General features: G+C 40.4%; 1 protein-coding gene across 1 annotated transcript in view; it reads right to left on the bottom strand.

Annotated features, from left to right (window-relative positions):
- ANO2 (anoctamin 2) overlaps positions 1 to 27,327 on the bottom strand; it is a 297,002-nt gene that overhangs the window by 185,389 nt on the left and 84,286 nt on the right. The window contains 4 exon segments of the mRNA XM_034784822.1: positions 2,718 to 2,782; positions 17,691 to 17,732; positions 17,994 to 18,049; positions 26,769 to 26,820. Coding sequence (XP_034640713.1) covers positions 2,718 to 2,782; positions 17,691 to 17,732; positions 17,994 to 18,049; positions 26,769 to 26,820 — 215 coding nt within the window.

Genomic DNA, 27,327 nt, shown 5'->3' with positions numbered 1-27,327 from the left:
TTAACTGTCTCCCAGCATAGGCACCTGGGATTTGGTGGGGTATTGAGTTGCTGTGTTCCTATTATTTGGAATTGAAAGGAAATAGGGAAAAGAAATGCATAGTTGCAACTGGTGTTCTAGGCTACACCTGAATTTAATTAATGTAATTAACATTGTGTTTGTAGTTTTTTCCATCAATATATTTCAATACAGTTGTTAATATATATGCATTACAGGTTCAAAACAGTCAAAACAGGTTTTGCATATAAAGCAAAATTAATATAATTGCCACCATCAGTCAAAGATTGGGATACAAACATGTTAAACTACATGGTATTAGCACAAACATAAAACAAGTTTTGAACCTGGTGGTCCAATCAAGTTGAAGTCAAAAAGCCACAATGACTATAAATCAAAACCCCATGAAACTACCCTATTTCTCTACCTGATGTGACAGAAACTAGGCATCTACAAAATTTACTAAGCCCACTCATGAAAAGCCACATTATCATTTCACCCCCAACTAACAATGGCTCCTTCTTCCACTGGGAATAAACATTCATGCCTGAAACTTGAACTCAAATCCCTGCATAGTACGACTGTGCAAAAAATTATGTCTAGTAAAAGTAAAAAGAAGACTGCAGAGAAAATAGGAGTTGTCCTGCATATATATGTTGTAATCTATACGTCACCTGGAACATAAAATCCACATTTATTTTAGTCATAGTGGACAGTGAAACACTTAAGAGGAAGATAAAAATTAGGAGTATCTTCTCCATGAGAACAAAGAACCAATTGCACATGTCCAAACCCTTTATTTTGTTCTCAAAGTTTAAAACCACAGAATTCCTATGAAATCACAGCGAAGATGTGAAAGAGCACTCTGGGTACTGACAAAACCAAGATCCAAATTAAGATGTAGCGTAAGCTGCAGAACTGCAAAGAATGTACATTAACTCTAATTCTGGTATAGCTTTAAAATTCCCATGACCAGCGACCATTTATCTTTTTAAACCCGAACAACCTTTATTCAGGTCATGTTGGCAGCTGTCATCATGTTTTGTACTGTGAGAGCTTATCCATACAATACTGGAGCCTGGCTTGGTATAAAGCAGAATGTATGCAAACCCCACACAAAGATTTGGCTAACAATGGTTGGAAAGGGAGATTTTTGAAGGCACAAATGGAAGTTGGATGCCTAACTACCATTGCCTTTCAATAAGAATGATGGGCCTAACTGTAATTTGTACCTCTGAAATATCACTCCCATAACAAGTAATAATTCTGGTCATATTATCAGTTGTATGAGTAAACTTTTGAAAAGTGAGATAGAGTATTTTAACATCATGGTAAAGTAATAAATGTGTTTTACACAGTGATAGGGATAATTAATACACCTCTACCCCGATATAACGTGACCCGATATAACACGAATCCGGATATAACATGGTAAAGCAGTGCTCCGGGGGGGGGGGGAAGTGGCGGGGCTGCGCACTCCAGTGGATCAAAGCAAGTTCGATATAACACGGTTTCACCTATAATGCGGTAAGATTTTTTGGCTCCCGAGGACAGCGTTATATCGGGGTAGAGGTGTATTAATGAAATTAATGACACGGAGCCTTACTCACTCTGGTGAACAATTACTCAAGTGAGCATACCCACTGGCTTCAATGGGACTACCTGAGTAAGTGCTTCCTCATATTAATAAGGGTTGAACAATCTAACCCACAGCTGGAGCTGAACTACCTTAGTCGTAGTGAAAAATTTACTTGACAAATGACTAGCCCATTTTTTCTTTTCACATATTATCCACAAATAGACTGGGTTTAACCTATTTATTATTTACTGGACAAACATTTTATATGAACATATTTCAAGCCTAGAGGTCATAGGTGAACCTTTCTCTTAGTTTGGCATTTGAGGTGGTGTGACTGGTGACTTACATCATGAAAAGCTGGTCCAATAAAGAGAAACATTTGGCAATTTTTTAAAAGATTTTTTCCCAAAACTTTTTTTAAATTCAAAATTTCATTGAAATGTTAAGATTCAGAACATGTTGATCAGCTCAAATCACATGACATTATTTCTGCTCCCTGACTGGATGACTGAAATTTTACATAAAAAGGAAGAGGGAAATTAAAGTAATTTCATAGATTCCACAGTCAGAAGGGATCATGCTGATCATCTAGTCTGTCCTCCTTTCTAACACAGGGCACAGAACTTCCCCCAAATAATTCCTAGAGCAGATCTTTTAGAATAAAACATCCAATCTTGAATTAAAAATGGTCAGTGATGGAGAATCCACTTTGGTAACTTGTTCCAATGTTAATGATTAACTTCACGACTACCAGACAAACACTTCTGGGTTAAACTTCATGGAAACACATTCTCCTGATTATTCACCAAAATTTCACTTTCAGTGAACATTCTTACAAAAAAAGTTCACTCATATGAATGTGCAAATACTTTTCTTTTATTCTAATGAATTTGTGCAAACACTTTTTTGAAGTACTGTGTTTGTCCAGGATTAGCTATAATGCAAAATGAGAGATGTAGTGATGGGTTGATGTATTCTACTTGTTATATGTTATTACTAGATCTAATAGAAAAGGATACTAAGAGATACTGAGAATAGCAAACAAAGGACCAGAATCCTTAGCTGGTGCGAATCAATGGAACTACATTGATTTATGCCACCTGAGAATCTGCCCACACATTATTTTCATCAAATTTATTACCTTATGAGGTCAATAGGCTGATACTTGTAAAATGCTCCATATCTTGCCCATTCTCGATACAGCAACTAAATTAAAAGAAACACAGAAAATTAACTTAAAACAACTATTTGCAATTGAGTTACAAACATGTGTGTGTGTGTGTGTGTGTGTGTGAGTGTGTGTGTGTGTGTGAACTTGGGACTATTGTACCTATCTGATCAGTTTTATGCTGCTACAATTCCTATGCTAAAAATTTTTGCATCAGGATTCCATTATCACTTGATGTTCCTGGATCTCAGGCTACAGAGAAGCATCTCATGTGCTAGACAACGATCCTTTATTCAGTGGTTCACACATCTGAGCAAAGTTCACATAAAATAACTAAAAGCAGGAGCAAAGAAATCAACAGAAATTTTAAAACAGAGACCGGCTCCAACTCCCATTAAAGTCAAATGAGTAAGATTGGGCCCTAATTATTATCAATGGGATTTTCAGAAGCAATCAGTATTTATCTAATTCTGCTCCCAGTGAAACCAATAGTATTACTCACCTTCCACCCCCGCTTGACTTTACTATGACTAGAGAAAGGCCCACCTTGAGCACTATTGAAAATGCCATCCTACCTCTTTCTTTTAAAAACAAACTATATGGAGAATGTTATTGTAATGCTCACACTGCGGCATTTGATTTTTTAAGTCCAAAGGAAAAGAAGCAGTGGGGAGGAGACATGGATTTGAACTGAACCTTCTGCATGGCAGCCCAACTTAGAAGAGCACAGACGCATCTAGAAGAGGGATGTGGTAGTTACTGGATATGCTCATTAGCTGTCTCTGAAGCTGCACAGAAGGTTTCCAATGAGGGTAAGCAATTTTACGGGTTACAAACCCTCAGCATCTGAAAGCTGAGAGCTAATCAGAACTCAAGGAGTGAAAAGTTATAAATGAGGTAGTTGGAGACAGCCCTCTGACCTCAGCAAGTGATTGATTCATGACCAAAAGAGGTGTGTGCTGTAAAGGATGCGTCCAAATACCAGTACCAATTTGGATCTGGGGGGTGCGGATGCCTGTGTTTGCTGGAAATTGAGGAGACAGTCACCTATTGTCTTGGGCATTATAATGGCTGTTGTCTGTGAGAATCTCTCTCATTTTGCTGAGAAGATTTTGAAAGGTTTGGAGGGAAACCAAGAGGTCACATTCTCCTCAGACCCTGGAGAATCCAGGTGACCCTTTTGAGGCCACATTCTAGAAACTGAGAAATTGTCTTCACAAGAAGATCAGAAAGGAATGTATCAGTATGTTTGTCTTGTTGAAATCATTCACTGCAATACCTATAGGCTTAGCAGAGTTGACTTAGCAGAGTTCAATCTCTATATTTATTTTATAATTTCAACAGATAATATCGATGTCTAATTTTAAGCATTTTTTATTTTTATCTATTTAAATTTTTCACAGTTGGGATAAATTATGAGGGGTGTCAGGCTGTAATAACAATAGACATTGAGATTCAAAAAGTTAAAGCTTTATAATTATTAAAACACAAACTGTCAATATCACAGGTTAAAACAAAGTAAAGATCCTTAAATCAAACTCCAGTAGGTTCTCAAGCAGCATTTTTCTTACTGTGCCTATCTGTCAATTTTGTTTATTGTCAAAGAAAATATTTTTTTCATTGGTTTACATGTGACTGGTGAAATTGACATTTACTGACATTTAATTACAAAAATCTAATCTTTCCTAGCCTAAATATACTAACCTATGTAATACATGTAACAGCAGCAAAGTGGGGAAGTCTGGATAAAGAAGAACACCAATAGGCTTACTGGCTTTAGTTTAAACATTTATTCAGAAGCATTCTAAATACTATTTGTAATGTTTATGTATATTAAATATTTGTTTTGTTTATTAAGAAATTGCTTCGCTTTTTGAAGCTGAGAACTCTTATTAAAGGTTACATTCAGGATTCTTGTATATCATAGCTCTAAGATTTAAATCTGTTTAACACTCTGCTGGGCTCCACCTCAGAAGAGTTTTAAGCCGAAGTACAGGGAAGAGGGAGAGTAATAGTTGTACATAACATTACCTCTCCCCCCACACACACACACCGGTGCCCATTGTGTTATGTCATACTGCATTTACTACACAAGTGGAGCTGGGAAAAATTTTTGGATGAATAGTTTATTTGCCAAAAAATGAAGCTTTGCTCAAAACCGAAACTATTTGCAAATTTGACCCAATTAGTTTCAGCTGGGGGGAAAAAAAAAACTTCTTCCAGGCCACCAAACTCTGTGTATCTGTTCCTCCCTTTATAGCCTTTAGCCCAGTGATTAGGGTACTTGCCTGGGATATGGGAGACCCAGGTTTGAATCAGATCTCCCCCATCCCTGGTGAGCACCCTAATCACCAAGCTATAGGCTACTCTGGGGGCAGGATGCTCTCAGTCTGCCCTGTAGAACACTATTCCACTTTGTCTAAATTACTTAAACATTCAGGAGATCGTAGACTTGAACTCAGATCTCATCCCTTACCAGGCACATACCCTAATCACCAGGCCATAGACTATTCTGCTCACTGTCTCTCCTGTTGACACTAATCCCCTTTGTATAAATACTTAAATATTCACTGAGACAAAGAGAGCGTGAGAATGACTCTATAGCCTGCTTATCAAGGCACTACTAGGGAGGTAGGAGATGTGGATTCAAATCCCTCCTTTGAAACAGGCAGAGGGAAGATTACCAGAGCTTGCAAAGCCCTGAATGGTATTTTAAAATGTCAAAATAAATACAGCATTTGGGACTATTCCTATAAAATACTGTTGTCACAGGAGGCATGAACATCAATTTCGTAGAGGCCCTCCTTGTGTAATGTAATTAATCCCTGTATTCACACCCTACACACCATTGTAATAATCTCTGTATAAAATATGCCTGGTATGGTATCATTTGAAAACCAATAACTTGCTGGTCAACAATATCATGGTGAAATGTATGTAGCAATATTATATGTAAAGTTATGGATTTAGGCTGAAAACATGACTGAAGTGTGTTTTCCAGACAAGTCTGGGAAGTGGGTAAACTTGTTTCTCCAAGACAAAGGACAAGTTGATGTTTCTATACAGGTGTCATCGAAGCTGATGGGCCATCACCTATCAAGTGGCCATTCTTTGGCAAGGAAGGGAGACAGGAACAAACAGATCTGCATCTTAGCAAACAACAGCATAACACCTCTTTCCTACAAGACTCCATGTGTCCTATTCTCAGTTAGAAAGAACTTTAACTAGGTATCATACTCAAGAAAATGCTTTTCTAAGGGTGACTTAACTACAAAAGTGAGGGGCAAAAACACACTAAGATCTCTCTCATCATCCATCTCTCTCATTTTACCTAAGAAGAGAAAAGAAACAGCCATTGGATCTTGGGAGCAGATCCTGGCCCGAGAGCTTGGTCAGCAATATACTGAAAACCTGTGGTAAGAATTTCACCTTGAAAACCAAGTTAAGTCTGTTAAATTTAGTACTAGGAAGTGTTTTATCTTTATTTCTCTTGTAACCATTTTTTGCCTCATTACTTGTACTCACTTAAAACCTCTCTCTTTTTAGTGGAATCAACTCATTTTATTTTTTAAATCAAAACTAAAACTGTTGTGGAAGGTGGAAAGCTGTTGTATCTCGATACCCTTAGATAGGCAATAGACGTAATATATCTGGACTGTTCAAGGGAGAGCTAGACAGTGCAGAACACACTTTTCTGAGGAAAAATTCAGGACTGGGAATGTGTTGGGGTCACCTGGCATGTGTTAACCAAGGCTGCTGGAAGCCAAAATGTGGCTGGTGTTTGCTAACAGACTTCTGGGGTCCGAGTTGCTGGATATGGGCTGTGGGCATGCACAGACATACAGGGTGCGACCTGAATGCTGTTTGTGAGGAGTCCAGGTTGGGAGCCACAGCAGCAAAGCATTGTAAGGTACCCCAAGTTGTAGGGCAGGTGGTGACACAGCCCCACATTGGTCTGGACTGTCATAGTATGCAATGGATTCTAGACACCAAGTTGCTCTCATTGGCTCAAGAACAGGAGATTAACTACTTCAGCAGTCACAGGAGCCTATTGTTTATTGAAGTAGGAGTAAGATGGAATGATAACAAGAGGCCCGGATTTTCAGAGTTCCCTGGCCATGAGATTCAGTGTTTTCAGTAAAGCATATATTTAAGAAAATAGACAGAAGCTGGATATTATGAAAAAAGATGGCCAGAAATGTCTTTTGCAGAGGATAGAACCATGAAGATGCAGCTGTAGATGATATATCTAACTGCACATTGTAATATTATTTCCATAAAAAGGAATTTAAAATATTTATGCTAAAAAGAGAGCATTCTGCATTTAAATTCCACTTGATGAGCATATTTGTAGGCCATTGGTGTCAGAGTTGAACCAGTCATGCAATGCCAGGCTATGGTGTGGACGCACACATCCACATCCACACCCACTCACACAAAATGGATGTACTCAGCAATAATAATAAAGAAAAGAGTTTAGAAAAAAATCTGAAATCCTGCTGATGCCTCATGGAATGCTGTGAAAAAGACTCTAGAGATAATGCTGCTTATGTATCATGGGGCAAATTCTTCCCTGGTGTAATTCAATTGATGTCAGTGGGATTACACCAGAGATAAGTATGGCCCAACGTTTCTAGATCAGAGGTGAAGTGATTGCCAAAGCAAATTCTAAATGGGTAAAGTGGAGTGAATTATGTGCTGACGGATGGACTGGTGAGACAGAAAAAGGAGCTAGCAGGAAGGTGGAACATACAGCAGTGGGAGCAACTGCCTGCCCTTCTCCTCTACCTCTGAGGCGGCCACTCAAAAGATCACATGTAGCAACTTCTCTCTGTCAGAGAGAGACGGTGAATTCAGGCTTCACCAAAGGCTACTAAGGGGTAAAAATCAGACCACAAGGGAACAGAAAGTCAGGGAGAGATGTATATGCTTTGTGGATAATATCCAGATGACAACTTATTTGGCCTTACAAAATCCTTTGTCAAAGTTCCTCACAAGAGGCTATTAAGGACACTAAGACCTGGTGTTCACCTCAAACTGAGGTTGGCCTACCTACAACACTCAGGGCTGTGAAAAATTTTGAGCCCTAAGCACTGTAGTTAGGTCAACCTAAACCTGGGGCACATGCAGTAAGGTCAACAGAAGAATCTTCCATCAACCTAACTATCATGTCTCAGAGAAGTGAATTACTTACATCAACAGATAACCCCCCTCCATCAGTGTAGAAAGTACCTATGGTATGAAGATGCAATGGCACAGCACCATAGATGTGCTGCTGTAGCAACCATAATGTAAACATACCCTAAGAAGTTATGGTGTGAAAGACAAAGGGCTGGTCTACACTGGGGGGGGGGAATAGATCTAAGATACGCAACTTCAGCTACAAGAATAGCGTAGCTGAAGTCGACGTATCTTAGATCGATTTACCTCGCGTCCTCATGGCGCGGGATCAATGGCCGCGGCTCCCCCATCGACTCCACTTCCACCTCTCGCCCTGGTGGAGTTCTGGAGTCAATGGGGAGTGCGTTCAGGGATCGATTTATCGCGTCTAGACAAGACACGATAAATCGATCCCCGATAGTTTGATTACTACCCGCCGATCTGGCGGGTAGTGAAGATGTGGCTCTGGGAAGAAGGATAAAGGAGTTTGAGGCGCAAGTGGTGTTCTCGTCCATCCTCCCTGTGCAAGGAAAAGGCCGGGGTAGAGACCGTCGAATCGTGGAAGTCAACGAATGGCTACGCAGGTGGTGTCGGAGAGAAGGCTTTGGATTCTTCGACCATGGGATGGTGTTCCAAGAAGAAGGAGTGCTAGGCAGAGACGGGCTCCACCTAACGAAGAGAGGGAAGAGCATCTTCGCCAGCAGGCTGGCTAACCTAGTGAGGAGGGCTTTAAACTAGGTTCACCGGGGGAAGGAGACCAAAGCCCTGAGGTAAGTGGGGAAATGGGATCCTGGGAGGAAGCACAAGCAGGAGAGCGCAAGAGGGGAGGACTCCTGTCTCATGCTGAGAAAGAGGGACGATCATTGAGTTATCTTAAGTGCCTATACACAAATGCAAGAAGCCTGGGAAACAAGCAGGGAGAACTGGAAGTCCTGGCACAGTCAGGGAACTATGATGTGATTGGAATAACAGAGACTTGGTGGGACAACTCACATGACTGGAGTACTGTCATGGATGGATATAAACTGTTCAGGAAGGACAGGCAGGGCAAAAAAGGTGGGGGAGTTGCGTTGTATGTAAGAGAGGAGTATGACTGCTCAGAGTTCCGGTATGATACTGCAGAAAAACCTGAGAGTCTCTGGATAAAGTTGAGAAGTGGGAGCAACAAGGGTGATGTTGTGGTTGGAGTCTGCTATAGACCACCAGACCAGGGGGATGAGGTGGACGAGGCTTTCTTCTGGCAACTAGCAGAAATTGCTAGATCGCAGGCCCTGGTTCTCATGGGAGACTTTAATCACCCTGATATCTGCTGGGAGAGCAATACAGCGGTGCACAGGCAATCCAGGAAATTTTTGGAAAGTGTAGGGGACAATTTCCTGGTGCAAGTGCTGGAGGAACCAACTAGGGGCAAAGCTTTTCTTGACCTGCTGCTCACAAACAGGGAAGAACTAGCAGGGGAAGCAAAAGTGGATGGGAACCTGGGAGGCAGTGACCATGAGATGGTCGAGTTCAGGATCCTGACACAAGGAAGAAAGCAGAGCAGCAGAATACGGACCCTGGACTTCAGAAAAGCAGACTTTGACTCCCTCAGGGAACAGATGGGCAGGATCCCCTGGGAGAATAACATGAAGGGCAAAGGGGTCCAGGAGAGCTGGCTGTATTTTAAAGAATCCTTATTGAGGTTGCAGGAACAAACCATCCCGATGTGTAGAAAGAATAGTAAATATGGCAGGCGACCAGCTTGGATAAACAGTGAAATCCTTGCTGATCTTAAATGCAAAAAAGAGGCTTATAAGAAGTGGAAGATTGGACAAATGACCAGGGAGGAGTATAAAAATATTGCTCAGGCGTGCAGGAGTGAAATCAGGAAGGCCAAATCACACTTGGAGTTGCAGTTAGCAAGAGATGTTAAGAGTAACAAGAAGGGTTTCTTCAGGTATGTTAGCAACAAGAAGAAAATCAAGGAAAGTGTGGGCCCCTTACTGAATGAGGGAGGCAACCTAGTGACAGAGGATGTGGAAAAAGCTAATGTACTCAATGATTTTTTTGCCTCTGTCTTCACGCACAAGGTCAGCTCCCAGATTGCTGCACTGGGCAGTACAGCATGGGAGAAGGTGACCAACCCTCTGTGGAGAAAGAAGTGGTTCAGGACTATTTAGAAAAACTGGACGTGCACAAGTCCACGGGGCCGGATGCGCTGCATCCGAGGGTGCTAAAAGAGTTGGCGGGTGAGATTGCAGAGCCATTAGCCATTATTTTTGAAAACTCATGGCGATCGGGGGAGGTCCCAGATGACTGGAAAAAGGCTAATGTAGTGCCCATCTTTAAAAAAGGGAAGAAGGAGGATCCGGGGAACTACAGGCCAGTCAGCCTCACCTCAGTCCCTGGAAAAATCATGGAGCAGGTCCTCAAGGAATCAATTATGAAACATTTAGAGGAGAGGAAAGTGATCAGGAACAGTCAGCATGGATTCACAAAGGGGAAGTCATGCCTGACTAACCTAATTGCCTTCTATGATGAGATAACTGGCTCTGTGGATGAGGGGAAAGCAGTGGATGTGTTATTTCTTGACTTTAGCAAAGCTTTTGATATGGTCTCCCACAGTATTCTTGCCACCAAGTTAAAGAAGTATGGGCTGGATGAATGGACTGTAAGGTGGATAGAAAGCTGGCTAGATCGTCGGGCTCAACGGGTAGTGATCAATGGCTCCATGTCTAGTTGGCAGCCGGTTTCAAGTGGAGTGCCCCAAGGGTCGGTCCTGGGGCCGGTTTTGTTTAATATCTTTATTAATGATCTGGAGGATGGTGTGGACTGCACTCTCAGCAAGTTTGCAGATGACACTAAACTAGGAGGCGTGGTAGATACACTAGAGGGTAGGGATCGGATACAGAGGGACCTAGACAAATTAGAGGATTGGGCAGAAAAAAACCTGATGAGGTTCAACAAGGACAAGTGCAGAGTCCTGCACTTAGGACGGAAGAATCCCATGCACTGCTACAGACTAGGGACCGAATGGCTAGGTAGCAGTTCTGCTGAAAAGGACCTAGGGGTCACAGTGGACGAGAAGCTGGATATGAGTCAACAGTGTGCTCTTGTTGCCAAGAAGGCTAACGGCATTTTGGGCTGTATAAGTAGGGGCATTGCCAGCAGATCGAGGAACGTGATCGTTCCCCTTTATTCGACATTGGTGAGGCCTCATCTGGAATACTGTGTCCAGTTTTGGGCCCCACACTACAAGAAGGATGTGGAAAAATTGGAAAGAGTCCAGCGGAGGGCAACAAAAATGATTAGGGGTCTGGAGCACATGACTTATGAGGAGAGGCTGAGAGAACTGGGATTGTTTAGTCTCCAGAAGAGAAGAATGAGGGGGGATTTGATAGCAGCCTTCAACTACCTGAAGGGGGGTTCCAAAGAGGATGGAGCTCGGCTGTTCTCAGTGGTGGCAGATGACAGAACAAGGAGCAATGGTCTCAAGTTGCAGTGGGGGAGGTCCAGGTTGGATATCAGGAAAAACTATTTCACTAGGAGGGTGGTGAAACACTGGAATGCGTTACCTAGGGAGGTGGTGGAGTCTCCTTCCTTGGAGGTTTTTAAGGCCCGGCTTGACAAAGCCCTGGCTGGGATGATTTAGCTGGGAATTGGTCCTGCTTCGAGCAGGGGGTTGGACTAGATGACCTCTTGAGGTCCCTTCCAACTCTGATATTCTATGATTCTATGTACCAAAAGTTCCGCCATAGACTAGAAACCAGCTATAGGGCAGAAGACATGGGGTGAGACTAAATGGTCAATGATCGACTTAGTCAAAAGTTAACAGTCTTTCAAGTGATATATTGGTAGCATAGTGTGTTCAGTATTATTTTTCTCCAATATATCACCTGAAAGACTGTGTTTAATTGTGGTTACTTTTTTTTTAATAGCAGAAATAGAAGGGGTCCAGAAATATATGGCAACACAGTTATGCAAAATAATGTATTTTATAGAGAATATAAATCCCGTTTATCCTCTCTCATAATACGGAAACAAGAAGACAGTCCAGGAAGCTTAAAAGCAACAATTTAACAACTAATAAGAAAAAATATATTTTTTACACACTGCATAAAAAGTGGAAGTCACTGCAGCAAGAGATCATTGAGGCTAAGAGTTAAGTAGGATTCAAAAAAAGGATTAGACAATTATATGAGTAAAGGGAATATCCACGGTTACATTACATAGGATTTCTTTTAAAAATATTAACGATATGAGCACAGGCCAAACACTCCCTGATGGATTAAGTAAGAAATATTCCCCAAAAGCATTGTTCCATAACTGTCCACAAAAAGGGGTTCTTCCAACAGCGTCTAAAATATCTGATCCTGGCCACTCTCAGGGAGCACGATTATGGACTAGGTGGGCCAGTAGTATGGCAATTCCTATATTCCCTTGAAATTAGGCTTTGCTACATACATGTGCATGACCCAGCTAGTCATGTAATGACAAATGTAGCGAATTCCCTCAATGAATGAGGCAGAGCTCTATATCTAACAATAAGCACAGCTCAGAATCTTTTCCTGTTATAATCCTAATTTTCCCAAAGCTCTCTAAATAGATACTGATCCTAGAGCTGCTTCCATTTAGGATTTGTTGAAAGTTTTCCATCAAAACTGTTTTTCTTGACAGAAAATTAGGTTTTTAACTAAAGGAAATATTTTGCAACACGTCTGCTTTCCATGAAAAATTTCTACCTTTTTAAAAAAAGTTTAGTTTTCAGCCAAAATCTGAACATTTTGATTTCTCAGGACTGCCGTGGTACCTTCTGAGAGGTGTAGTTCAGATGCTTCATGTTCCCTTTCTCTTTTATAGGCTGGCATATCCAACAGGATATTTCCCAGGACGTACTGTGGCTATGGGATTTCCATGATGCACTGAAGTAGTTCACCAAAACGAGAAGAGGGTGGTGCAGCACCAGAGATGCAGTCCGACCAGAGGACCTGGCCCACAAACGAAAATGGGGGTATGAGGCAACTGAACTATAACTCCCACGAAGTACCAGAGAGGCATTTCCACTTAATATTTTCAGTTTTTGCCTGGATAAGTTTGGGGGGGTTGATTTTTTTCAATCAAAAAAGTCAAAATTCCACATGGGGACAAAGCCTCATGTTCTGACCAGCTCTACTTCTACTAGCTTGGAAGCCTGCGCTTCTGCAGTGACTTCCATGAGGCTTCTCATAGTTACAGGAATATACCTTTGATGCTCTAGTTCTAGGATGAGATTGTTTACTCCTTAGCGCTGAAAAATGTTGGTCCTGTCTGTAAAGCAACATGCACATCTATAGCAAGTGTATTAATAATACATTTAATAATATAATGGTAAATTATTGAACAATGGAAATATGTCAGTTTACAGGCACTGGTACTCTATCTAGCCCAATAACTTTAAACCTTTATAATTTTGTAATTACTTACCAATAGTTTGATCTGTCAACTAGTCTCTTTGAGGACTAGCAACATGCCAGCTTTAAGTTTGTAACTTCCATCATTTTGTGCTGTTAGGAGCACAAACCAAGTACATTTTTTTAAATAAACTGAAAGTATGCAATTCTTTACACTTGCTGAATTAAAAGGGACATCATCAATTTGAAATCTGATCAGTTTAAAGAAATAAGTTAAAAGTAGGTTCAGATACTTTAACTGCCTGCTTTTTTTCTAATCATATTTTCTAGTTACTTTATGAAAGACTCAAACAAATAATAGGGGAACTGATTAATTAAGACCCTGATCCTGAAAATACTTGCACAGGTGAGTCCAGTCCATCAGCAGTTGTAATGGCATGCTCCCTTTGAAGTAAATGGAGTTACCCCAATGTACAGCAGCTGATAATCTGGCTCGATATGTTTCTGTTCTCAGATGTGTAGGACTTTAGGAATGGATTTCAATGTGTGGGATCTGGCACTAAGTAATTAAAGCACAATCCTGCATAGTGCTTAGCACTTCCAAAGGGTAAGGGGTAATCTCAATGAGAAATGGGTGAAATTCTTCAACTAAAACTTTATTTTTGGCAAAAAAAAAGCAGATTTGGTAACACCAAAAGTTTTTGCAAATTTATGTCAGTTTTGCCAAATTGTTAGTACAGAAAAAACTCCAAAATAATCAAAACATTTTGTTTTTCTGTTCAAAACAACTTTTTGGTATGAACTTCCATTTAATTTAAAAAGAATAAAAATATTTCAAAATGCTTAAAATGAAACCAAAATATTTTGTTCAACACAACATTTTTTACTTTCCAAATATTTCAAAAAAATTCTGTTTTCCCTCCAACCCAAAAACGATTTTCCCCACTTTTCAACATTGCCAAAGAATTGGATAAACCAGTTATTTTCCCAGCTCTACTATCAGCTTTCATTGGCTTCAGTGGGAGCTGAAGGTGATCAGCACCTTATACTACTGATCCCATATTCATGTTTTCAATTGGAAAACTCGCATTACCAATTCAAGATCCATCCCTGGTGAACATTCCACAATATTCATTTAAAGTTCGTTGATTTTGTAAACTATCCTGCCTTTAAGCACATTCACTGAAATAGTCAGAAGAACCCTAAATCAAACCCAAAATGGTATTTTAACACTGCCTCAGAGAACTGATTTTAAAATGTAAACAAATAATGGATGTCTTTCTAAAAAAAAAAGTATGATCTAACTCAACCACAAGTTATGCCAAGAACTCAGATCAGATTACCATAAAGGTCTTAAAAGCTATGAAATTGCAGGACTTCCCCCACCAATGCAGGGAAAATTGTTAAGATTGAAATGTCACAAAACTCAGTTTAATCTGAAATATTTAGGTGACTGTACAAAAATGATGGGAGTCCCCATAGAGCTTTGTAACATCATGTTTTACCTGTATTTCCACAGTTCCATTTAACAATGGTATTTTCCACAGGTAAATCATAATACCTTTCAACCCATTTCTAATATCCTATGGATGTTATGTTGGATGAACTGCAGTTTAATTCCCAGATAGACTTTGCAACTCCTTGTAAATGAGAAAAGCAACAGAGGGTCCTGTGGCACCTTTAAGACTAACAGAAGTATTGGGAGCATAAGCTTTCGTGGGTAAGAACCTCACTTCTTCCGTTAGTCTTAAAGGTGCCACAGGACCCTCTGTTGCTTTTTACAGATTCAGACTAACACGGCTACCCCTCTGATACTTGTAAATGAGAGGTGACATTTCTCAGCATAAAACAGAGCTGGCAATGAAGAGGCTACTTTACCAATGGGTAGGAGCTTTAAAAAATGATCAGACCACTGATTCTTCTCCTTAAGGCAAGCTACTACAAAGCTGCTTTGCAATAGTTTCTTTACACATATTTCCCCTTTAGCAAGCACCTCACTGAAACAGGGAAATTCCTTTGCTCTTACGAGCAGTCTTAGGCAGAGTGTGTGTTGCACCAAATGCAGTTTTCTGGTTCTCAACAGGCAGTCACAAAAGCATTGTTTCACAAGGCCTTTTCCCCATAGAGATCCCGAAGAGGGTTAATTAGGATTAACCTTTTACTTTATGAGCTGCTACATAAATCTTAATTACTATGACTTGCCGTATAAGGAAAAATACCTCAGACAGGCTCAGTTCACCATTATTTGGGGTTATTCTACAGGCAATCAAATGGAAGAAGTATATAACTTAAAGGGGACAAAATAAAAAGGGACAGAAAATAGCTCCAAAATGTCCCCCTTCCTTTTAAATCTGATCAGTGCTTTTCAGGAAATTAAACACTGAGACTATTAGATTCAGATAGAAAACAGATGATGTTATACATAGAAATACTACAGCAGATTATATGGCTACACAGCAGACACATATGTGAATAATCAATGCAGTATTTCTGGAAAGAACCTTTTATGTTTTTAATACTTAACACTTCATAACAGGGCCTAATAGGCAGGATAAAAAGAAAGCAGCACAAAATGCAACTTAAAGGATGACGATTTTTCCAGACGTTTATACTTTTAGACCCTCTTTTCCCCTTCACCACATTATCCAATTTGTCCTCACAGCCTAACTGCTATTTTAGCATTCTTCTTGTAGCTGGAAGCTTTGTCTAGGTCTTAAGTGGGTAAACTCTGCAACTGCCTTTAGAGCTGATAGCAATGATACTCCATTAATTTAGCCAGAAGGGGCTACTGTAAGTGCAGTGTAAACAATGTCATGATATAGAGAATCACTGGTTCTTGAACAAGAAGTAGTTATAAAAGATAGCTGTAAATTATAGAGACAAACAAACAGGCTTCTACACTGGTTCGACTCCCAACTTTGTCTCCTTTGTTTACCAAGGACCATACCCTGAATGAAACTGTATACAGCACACAGAGACATCTAGTGGCTCACATTACAAACAGTTGCCCAGGAAAATCCAGTTTTTCAACTCTTCAGTGCCGCAGCCTTGACAGCCCAGGGATAACAGACTGAAAATTTGTACTCAAGCTTAGTTTCGAATGCATTCATAACCACAAGAAGTGGATTACGTGGTAAGTAAAATTCTGAAAACTATGGGAACATTGTTAAGGGTTTTGGAAAATGATTAGTATTTTTAATGCTTCCTTCATGCAATAGAAGTCATATGGCAGTATGAAAAACCACAGGGTGAAAAATATTTATGAAATTATGTTTTAGTAACCAAGAATATGCATTCAGTGTATTGGGAATGAAATCACATTTTAGGCTTTCTATTATTAAAGGTACCTTGTCTGTCTCTCCTTGTCCCGCTCCCTATTTCCTATTACTTTTTCTTATTAGTAAAGATGCTTCAATACAAGCTTTCAAGAGGGGTGGGGGAAAATGAGCACACACTAAGTATAAAATGGAACTTAATTGATTCTAGTATTTAAATGTTTTAGCTCATTTCTAATAGCTAGCACAGGGGTCGGCAACCTTTCAGAAGTGATGTTTCGCGTTTTCATTTATTCACTCTAATTTAAGGTTTCACGTGCCAGTAAAACATGTTAACATTTTTAGAAGGTCTCTTTCTATAAGTCTATAATATATAACTAAACTAAAAGTAAATACGGTTTTTAAAATGTTTAAGAAGCTTCATTTAAAATTAAATTAAAATGCAGAGCCCCCCGGACCGGTGGCCAGGACCTGGGCAGTGTAGGTGCCACTAAAAATCAGCTTGTGTGCCGCCTTCGGCACGCGTGCCATAGGTTGCCTACCCCTGAGCTAGCACCTACATTTAAAACAATAGTATGAGTAGGTTCATTTTTTTTATAGTTATCAATTTATTATGTGTACAGGGTAGACCTGGGTGAACTAATTGGAATAAGTAATTTGACAAATGGAGCCTTTTTTCTGTTCAAATTATTTGCAAACCAATTTATTTTTTTACAAATGTACTTGTTCTAAATTTATACAAAAGTTAAATACTATAGGTCCGATTATTCATCTAATCATCATCTGTTTGTGGTGTGGGAGTCATTATCTATGTCACATGGCAATGTTTTTGCTTCCTGATTGGCTGACTAGAACTTTTTTAAACAGGAAGAGGGAAAAGGAATTTCAAGATAGCCGTATGAAACTAAATTCACCCAAATATTGCCAAACTTTGTGTGAACATTCTTGCAAATAAACAATCAATCACATGAAAGAAAGTAGGGAAAATGAATTAAAAGGCTCACAAATACCAATGAAATGAATTTTCAGAAGTTTTTATTCAAATGAACATTTGAAACTGCTCTTGGAGTATTCATCCAGCTCTAGTTCAAAGTTATGCAAATCCAGCACAAAAAATGTATTTATGATGTAGAGTATTTTACCTCTCTTTCATTCATGTCATCATTTTGGCCTTCATATTCACCCTACAAAAACAAATCAAAATGGTAAGTGTCATAAAAGGAAAAGTATTTTAGTGTAATGCTATTGCTCAGCTGTTTTGCACTGACTTTTTTTTAACTGTTCAATTACCACCTGAATATATTTATTTTAAGACTTTCTATTACAATGAGGATACAACAAATATGCTGGTAGATATTTTGTATTCTCTCAGACATAATTATTAGTGGCTATGAAACTTTTAACACTGATGTTAGAGAACTAAATTTTAAATTGTGTATACATACATCATGAAGAGGATATGCTGCATCATAGACATTGTTTGCTATTAATGTAGTAATACCTAAAGAGAAACAAACAAAAAATGTCAATAGCTATTTATAATGAACAGAGATAGGAATAGATTATTACAAAGTATTCACTTTATTCAATTATGGCAGGGGCTGAGATATATTAATGAAAATCATCAAATGAATAATCGAAAGCTGAATACGAGCCCAGTTCAGAAATTAGACTTGTGCCCTGGAAGTCATTCTTAATTTAGCAGGGAAAAGATTATCTTTCTGCTCAACCGGGGGATAACTTTAAAATGGCCTCATTCCCATGCTATGCTTTATCCCCAGTAAGCTGGTTTGTTACTATGTCCAAGGAGAGCTTTTTTCCCCCCTGCTTCCTTGCCAGTTACCTCTGTCTCTCTTAAAATAAGGAAGTAGAGGTCAATGGCAGACACTAAACAGACCTATAGCTGAAAAAAAGAAAAGTGCCATGAAAGGACCAAACATTCAGCTCCATCCCAAAAATCAATTTGGAGATCTCATTCCCCTGCAAATGATCCAACAATCAACGGAGGGTAGCCCCATTAAACCACAGATGATTAACAAACTTCCTTCCATGGAATCCAGTGATGAAGGAGGCCAGTTAGGACACATAGGCGTTGTCTACACTACAGAGTTTTGTCGACAAAAGTTATGTCGACACTCAAAGCGCTATAATAAAAATCGGTATTGCATGTTCACACTCGCACCCTCTGTCAGAAGAGCACGTCCACACTTGGGGCACTAGCATCGACAGTGTGAGCAGTTCACTGTGGGTACCTATCCCACAGTCCAGCTTCACACCTTCTGCCGCTAGTTGTTGTTGAAAGGCGGAATCGCGGACACATCTTGGGACTGGGCTCAATGTCCCATGATGCATTACTTTCTGTCACAGCATTCCATGGGCTTCTGGTTTTCTTTCACTGCATTTTTCAATGGCCTTTGTTTGCTGTGCACCCTGGCATCTTTGTGAGAAGGGATGGATCCCGCTCTGCTCTCCTATGCTCTGGTAACTGTCATGAAGACATCGCGGATGGCAGTGCAGTTAATCACAAAGTTCCTAACTGAAGAAGACTCCCAGCTGCCTGACATGCTGTGTGATATGGATAGGAGCAACTTTAGATTGCTTTTGGCATTCATGGAACAGCTGCAGATGGTGGACTATCGCTTTTGGGCTCGGGAAACAAGCACTGAATGGTGGGATCGTATCGTCATGCAGGTGTGGGATGACAAGCAGTGGCTACAGAACTTTTGAATGCAGAAAGCCACCTTTCTGGAAGAGTGTGGGGAGCTCGCCCCAGCACTATGGCGCAATGACCCCAGAATGAGAGCTGCCCTATCGGTAGAGAAGCGTGTGGTAACTGTTGTGTGGAAGCTGGCGACTCCAGACTGCTACTGGTCGGTTGGGAAGTTGACTGTTGGGGGCTGCATTAATGCAAGTGTGTGTGGGGAGAGAGTGTTCCTCAAGGCCATATCTGCCAAAGCACAAGGAACAATGCACAGAAGCATGATTCACGCACAACATTGAAACATTTCAGTAAAATACACCTCTGGTAACATAACAATCACTTTCTCACTGACCCTTGGCAAGCACACATCTTGACGAACACCCAAAGCATGGTGAGTGTTGGCTGGGGAGGGGAGAGGTGCGACATGGGGAAAAGAGCACTCTGAAAGGGTTGTGATGTAGCTGACTAGGGAAAAAATTCAGGTGGGGGTTATTCTAGCAGACATCTCAATTCTGAGGCTAAGAAGGAAAACAAAGGCACATCTACTACATGCTTGTGGCTTCTGCCCTGCTCCCTATGCTGCTCACCTGTGTGACGCTTTGGTCCCTGCACTAATGATTGCCAAATGGCACAAGAAAGTTTCCTACAGTGGGGAAGGAACAAAGAAGATGTGCCAAGGAACCTTCGGCAGATGATTGCCGAGTACCTCCAGGAAACTTTCCTAGAGATCTCTCTGGAGGATTCCCATGAGATCTTGGCATGCATCAACACCCTGCCATATTGATTAGCTGCACAGGGAAATGTCCAGCATACAGAAACACAACCAGCCTCCCACATTTCTATACCCTGAATCCACCTCCGCACAACACAAACCACAGCCTCTTACCAGGCATCTCCTCTCATGCTTCTTGCTCGCTGGAGAGCAACTGTGACTGGCTAGTCACCTCTGGAGTGGAGAACAGTTCCTGGCTGCCTGCCCGACTGGCAGACCCTGCTGGGAGCGCCACATCATTGTCTAACTCCACCTCTTCATCAATGACTTCATCCTCCGGGTTAGGTCTTCTTTCCACTGCCTCCAGGCCTGCCAAAGTATCCACGGGGCTCTGGCTGATGTCAAGCTCCTTATAGACCGGCAGGTCCTAGGTGCAGCACCAGAGCGTCAGTTTGCCTCCCTTGCCTTATGGTATGCCAGCCTCAGCTCCTTTCTCTTCACTCTCCACTGCAGCATGTCCCGATCATAGCATAAGCCTCAAGAAATCTGCCCGTAGGTATCAAAATTCCTATGGCTCAAGCGCAGCTGGGACTGCACAGCCATCTCTCCCCATATACTGAGCAAATCCAGCAGCTCTGCAGTGATCCAAGCAGGAGAGCATTTGCTGCAGTAACCTACCATGGTCACCTGCGAAGATGTGATGAGACCTCTCCAGGCTGAGCAAACAGGAAATGGAATTTCAAAAATTCCCAGGGCTTTTAAGAGGGAGGGACAGACGGTTATTTACCTGGCTGCACAGCAGTGGAGTTCAAACTGCTGACCAGAGCGGTCAAGATGGACATAGCGGGACACCTCCTGGAGGCCAATTAAAGCGATTAAAATCAAGCATGGTGTCTACACTGGCACTTTGTCGATAACAATTTTGCACAAAATGCCTTATGTCTCTCGTCAGGGTGGTTTTATGTTATCGTGAAAATGGCATTTTTGGTGCCAAAAGTCACTTTGCAGTGTGTACGCATCCACTGTTTTGTCGACAAAAGGCAGCTTTTGACGACATAACTGTATTGTTGACAAGGCCCTAGTTTGTCTCCATGTTGTAGTAAATGTACACTAGGGAACAATCTTACTAACCTTTGGTCAAATCTAGTTTTAAATGTACCAAATGCTGGATCTTCCACAAGTTCCTTTTTCATAACAATGCAAAGTTATCTATCTTCATTTAAAACTCTGCCCACAGGAGGAAATAATTTGGTCTGTGTTCTCCAGATCCATGGCTGTGCACAAGAGTTGCACCAGTAGAGAATCTGTTTACTCCCACTGAGCACACAGATGTCAGGTGGGAAATTAGATGGGAAAAAATGACAAGAAGCTCTAAAGAGGCACTTGAGAACTCAACTGTAACCCATGCTAACATGGTTCTTTGCCCCATTTAGTGACTAGACCACGCATAGAAGTATGAGTCCACCACTGTCTTTGAGCTAATGGACCTCATCCTTTAATTTGAGCAAAGGTCCTCGTATTCAGTCCCTGTGGACAGCCCAACCAGAGACATCATTATATGATACAACTGTTAAGGTTAAGACTGCTAGTGTATTTCAGATCCTTATTTTTCCACTATACTGAAAATTTATCTACAAAAGTTATTCTTTGGGGCTGTCAAATCTCTCATGGCCAAATTAGAATTATTCTGGAAAGTTTCAGCAAAATCCTGGTATCCATTTTTGGAATTAATCAAACATTACTAATCATTTCCCCCCTTTGTACAAAGAAAACAAAATCTGATCATTATTTCAATTGATATTACTGAGAAATGGGATGATTTTTAAATCTCCAAACTTGGAATATACCAAGTCCACTATAGGGAATAGTTGATGCTTTGCATGGCTTATAGCATGTTTAAAATTAAGTTAGAAGAAAACATTTCCTTAAACTTTTTATTGCACAACAGCATGCACCAGTCTAAATAGCGGCAGACGTGATCTTGTACAACTGTAGAATTGATCAGTCAAACTGGGCCAGTTGTAAGTGTTAAGTGTGTTATTATGCTGTTGCTCAATATGTATAATACACATATGATCGTGGAAAACAACTGCAGCTATTAGGGTCGCTGTTTCTATTGCCATATCTGTGAGGCAGGGAAGTAACAGAATCCTAAAAGATGAACAAAATTAGGATGCTTAAGGAACTCAGTGAGCCACTAATCTATGGTGCTCTTGAGACCATCATTAAATCCAGGAATCATTTAATTAATGTAGAAATGGGAACTACTGAATTAGGGAACTTCCTAATTTCCATACAACAACCAGGGGAGATAGCCCCTTAGGAGAACGTTCAAATGAGTGGAAGCTGAAGTCTAATAAACTAGTATTATCAGTAATTATTGCTATGGAACACAAAAGCAAAAGGTCAAAGCTGTCCACGAGGACCACGTACCATTCAAATACAACATGAAATAAGGAGCAGTGACTGAGCACTCCATGCAGTCTTCATCTGTCTTAAACCACCACAAAAAGCCCATGGGACAGAATGTACCCGTGTCCACACCCTACATACTATTGCAATAATCTTTGTACAAAGTATGCCTTGTGAGGTATCATCTGAAAACTCATAATTTGCTGGTCAATACCATCCTGATAAAATATATATAGCAACCTCATATGTGAAGTTATAAGATTCCACTCTATGAAGTTATTAACACATGTTCCAGACTGAGTTTGGTAAACAGATCTGTCATTTCAACATTAAACAGTCATCAAATGGGTGAAGGAACATCCTTCCACATAGACTTTTTTGTCTCTTGGTACCCAGCTGGAAATGTTTTTCAAAAGGGGAACTGAAACTGTAAAAAGGAGGGGCAAACACTCCAAGACTCTCTCTCCCTATCCATCGCATTCACAACACCTGAAGTGACAAAGGAAGCCTTCACTGAATTTTGGGAGAAGGGGCCCTGACATAGAGGGTTTGGTCCATAATACTGCTGAAAACATATGGTGAGAAACTTTGCTTGAATCTGATATAGTTTGTTAAGTTAGGTACCAGTAGCAGTTTAGCTTTATTTTCTTGTAATCATTTCTGACTTTTATACCTCATTATTTGCACCCACTTAAAATCTCTCTTTGCAGTTAATAAACATGTTTAATTGTTTTGTCTAATTTAGTGTGTTTAAACTGAAGTGTCTGGGAAACTCCATTTGAGGTGGCAAGTTGTGTGTATATTATTTCTATTAAAGAAAAAGCAGACTTTATTAAACTTGAATTGTCGAGGAAAGCGATGGGCAGTAAAGGACATACATTTCTGTGGTAAAATCTAAGACTGGGAGTGTGTTGGGCGTCACCTTACAGTACGACCAAGACTGGCTGGCTGTAGCACACCCACAGACATACCTGGGAGTGACTTGCATGCTGGAGACTGTCTGTGAGCAGTACTGTAGCAGCAAAACATTGTAAAGGGCACCCCAGGTTAGAGGGCAAGGGTAACACAGCTACTTATTAGTTTGAGTTGTATGCAGGTATTGCACAGCCCTGACAAAAACTGGTTGCTAGTGGAGTTAGCTCTTCAACCAAAGGTTAAATAAAATTGTACTGGAAACATATGGGATCTTCCTATGGAGGTTCTTTAAGACAAATGCATACTTATTGGAGATGGTCTTTGGGGCAAGTTGCAGTGATTCCAGTGTTCAATGGTTTGATGTATTCCTTACAGTATATATTGTAGTGCTTCTTAGCTTTGCAACCTCTTCAATGCATGCTGCTTATGAAACTATCACATGAGGCTAACTACCTGCAATTATTGCCCAGAATCTCATCATCTTCCAGTCTTAGTTAAGATTATTGAAAAAGCCATGATGACAATTTTCACAATATGTACTTGCTTCTTGACCCTTGTCAATCTGGGTGCCAGCCTTTCTATAAAACAAAGACTGTGCTGACTGCACTGGTAGATGGTCTTCTTCTAGCAATGGATAAGGATCAGGTATGCATTATGATTTTGCTACATCTATCAGCTGTCTGAGATACCATTGAGGGTGAGGTATTATTAACTTGCATGTGGACCAAAATGGGGATGGATAGAGCTAGTCTTGCATGGTTTTGTTCCTTTCTTGCTGAGTGTTTTCAGTCAGTGGTACTGGGCAACTGCTCCTCCTCGCTGCGAGCACACTCATATAGGGTACTGCAAGGTCCATCTTTCTCTCCTCTTGTTAAACATGAGCATGGCGACCTTTGGATATGTGGGCTGAAAGGTCCTCAGCATGCTGTTGACATCCAGCTTTATGTCTTCATCTCATTCAACCCAGGCAAAGTGGTCAATTCCTAATGATTTGGTTGAGATTGAGGGTTTACTGGATGAGAGTCAGTCTGGATAAAACTTTGATGGCAGGAAAACAACCAGAATCCTCAATCCTAATTAGAGCTACGTGAACATTTTTGGACAAAGTAGTTTACTAACTGAAAAATGCAGTTTTGTGTCAACCAAAGCTATTTGAAATTTCAGGTCAAATTTGGTGAACAGTTTCAGCTCGAAAAATAAAATTTAAATAATTTTTTTAAAAGTCAAAATATTTCATTTTCACATTTTCTAAATGAAAAGTTTTTTTACTTAATTTCAAACATTTTGTTTTGAAATTTAGCTAATTTTTTAAAGTAAAAAAAAAAAACCACACAAAACAAAAAACACAGAAAAACATTATTTATGATTGAACAAAATGTTTTGTTCAACTCAGAACAAACTGTTCCATTTAACCTGAACTTTTCTGGGGGGACATAGGGTGCTTCGTTTTGGCAAGGAATAACAAACAAACAAAATCCATTTAGGGTCAATCCAATTTTTTTTCATTCAGTAGCAAATTTGAAAAAATCAATCATTCATTCAGCTCTAATCCCAACTGCCATCCCTCCTGCCATTGCAGTCTGTGATCTCTCTTGAGCATAGACTATGAATTCTGATGAACTGTGTAACATATTTTGTAAGATGGGTTAAATAAGCCAGAGTCATTATCACTTGTGACCCAAGGTAAAATATGGACCTAGGACTCCAGAGATAACAGATATTTTTAACCAAATGTGCTACACAGTCCATAAAATAAATAGACATTTCAGGGCTTGTCTAAGCTAGGGTGTGAATTCAAAGCGCAATAGCTATTCCGTGCTAACTCTACATCTGGATACTCTTGTCCTGCACCAGTGCCTTTTGGTGGTTTAGATTAATCCACTTCCACAATGGATTATATAAATAAGGAGTAACTTCACTAAAGTTGGAGTAGCCATTAAACTTAATAGAGTCACTTTGGTGTAAAACCAGTATGAGAGGAAAGTCAGACCCTATTATCTTTATTGTATGAAATATTTCTTTTAGTAACTAACCTCAGCTTAAAGTAACCCACTCCATGGACAAAGCTTTGTGCTGCCCACACACCGTGCAACTCCATGGAGGTCAAAGAAGTTGCATGAGATATAATTTGGCCACATTTATGATGCACTACACTCATTTCACCTATACACAGATGTGACAATTCTCAGAGTACCCAGGAAAGAGTCACCTGCCTCCAGCGAGAGGGAGACTTGCTGGTGCTTAACTGGATATCAGCTCCCTGACAACATCAGCCTGTGAGCCACCCAAACAAATTCCTCTGGGCTATGCCAGCCCTTACTTTGCCTTGCAGGTTAACAATAGGTATATCCCTTTCCCCTTTGAACTATTCCCTGTAGTTCCAGCCTCTTATCTACAGAACACTCACAGAAATACCAGGTCTACTGTCCCCAGAGGAACAGTGTACACACCAGCTTGAATGATTCAACTTAGGATCAGCTCCTTGTATAATACCACAGCACTGAGTTATATTTATAGTGAAAACAATTATAAGTTTATTATTGAGTATTCAAGATGCAAGAGAAAGTGAGAGAAGGTAATGGAAACAAGAGGGTTACATATAAAACAAAATCATAACATGATTTCTGGAGACTAAACTTAACAGGCTAACCTTCTGTCTAAAGAAATTTATCTCATCCCAAATGTCCTTTGCAGCATTTCAACCAAGCCTGGTTGAGATCCTATTTTCATGAATGTAAACCTGCTGTCCATTTACTTCCTAAGTGCAGGATAAAGGTGTGTCTCCTTGCCTTCTTCTTATATCTCCTAAGTTCATTGTCTGTTCTCAAGGACAATAACACTCACCGTCCCTCCCCATGACCCCACCCCCCAATGCTTGTTTTTCCTAAATCCTGCTTCTTCCCTGTACATTTTGCATCCTCCTTTGCAACTTCCTATGTAAATGGGTTTCCATTGTGTTGGATTACAATGCTTAATTTATATGTGATAGCTGAATAACCATCTTTTATCTGGCAGAAAAGCTGTTTGTCAACTCTGCCTTGATACAGACTTCAGGAACGTATTTTCAGCATACTCCTTACATAGTATCTATACATTAATTTCACAATGCTACCAATGACAAACATGAGCCTGGCTTTCATTTAGATTTATGTTCACAACACAAATGAACATAGTTGATTTAAAGGCTTGTATCTTTCTAATCTGCTAGAGAGTCTCTAAAGTAATTGTTCAAAAGATGACAATTTACTTTCTAACACCATGTGGTTCCTCAGAAAAAGGGACAGTACTGTATCCTCAGGGCTGATTTTATTGTTAACAATATGTATTTTGTTTCAATCTCTAGTTCATGTGAAAATGCATTAGTTCATTTTTATATACTGTTAGACAAATATTTTAATTATTTTAAATTGTATTAAAATAAAAGTATTGAAAACAATCATCTTCAAAACAACATAGATATAACATTGTTAATTCTCTTACCCATACTGTTTTCGGCCTTTGTACAAGATGTACGCTTTAAAATTTCACGTACCTACAGAAAGAAAAAACAGTGATGCAACAAACATTTTATCTCTTAGGATTAAGTTAATTACAGTGCTGGCACAAGCCACAGAACTACACATAAAAATAAGGTATTCTTCTGTAGTTAATTTGTAGCAATATTTAAACCAATCCTGTGTTTGACTTATGTATAAATATATTGTTTAGACCAGTGTTTCCCAAACTTGGGATGCCGCTTGTGTAGGGAAAGCCCCTGGTGGGCTGGGCCAGTTTGTTTACCTGCCACGTCCGCAGGTCCGGCCGATCGCGGCTCCCACTGGCCACGGTTCGCTGCTACAGGCCAATGGGAGCTGCTGGAAGCGGTGCGGGCCGAGGAACATACTGGCCGCCGCTTCCAGCAGTTCCCATTGGCCTGGAGCAGCGAACCGCGGCCAGTGGGAGCAGCGAACCTTGGCCAGTGGGAGCCGCGATCGGCCAGACCTGCGGACGTGGCAGGTAAACAAACCGGCCCAGCCCACCAGGGGCTTTCCCTACACAA

This window comes from Trachemys scripta, chromosome 1 (assembly GCF_013100865.1).
Source record: "Trachemys scripta elegans isolate TJP31775 chromosome 1, CAS_Tse_1.0, whole genome shotgun sequence".
NCBI classification, from domain to species: Eukaryota; Metazoa; Chordata; order Testudines; family Emydidae; genus Trachemys; species Trachemys scripta.
The sequence above is the reverse complement of the archived record's forward strand: the minus strand, read 5'-3'. Positions and strand labels throughout refer to the sequence as shown.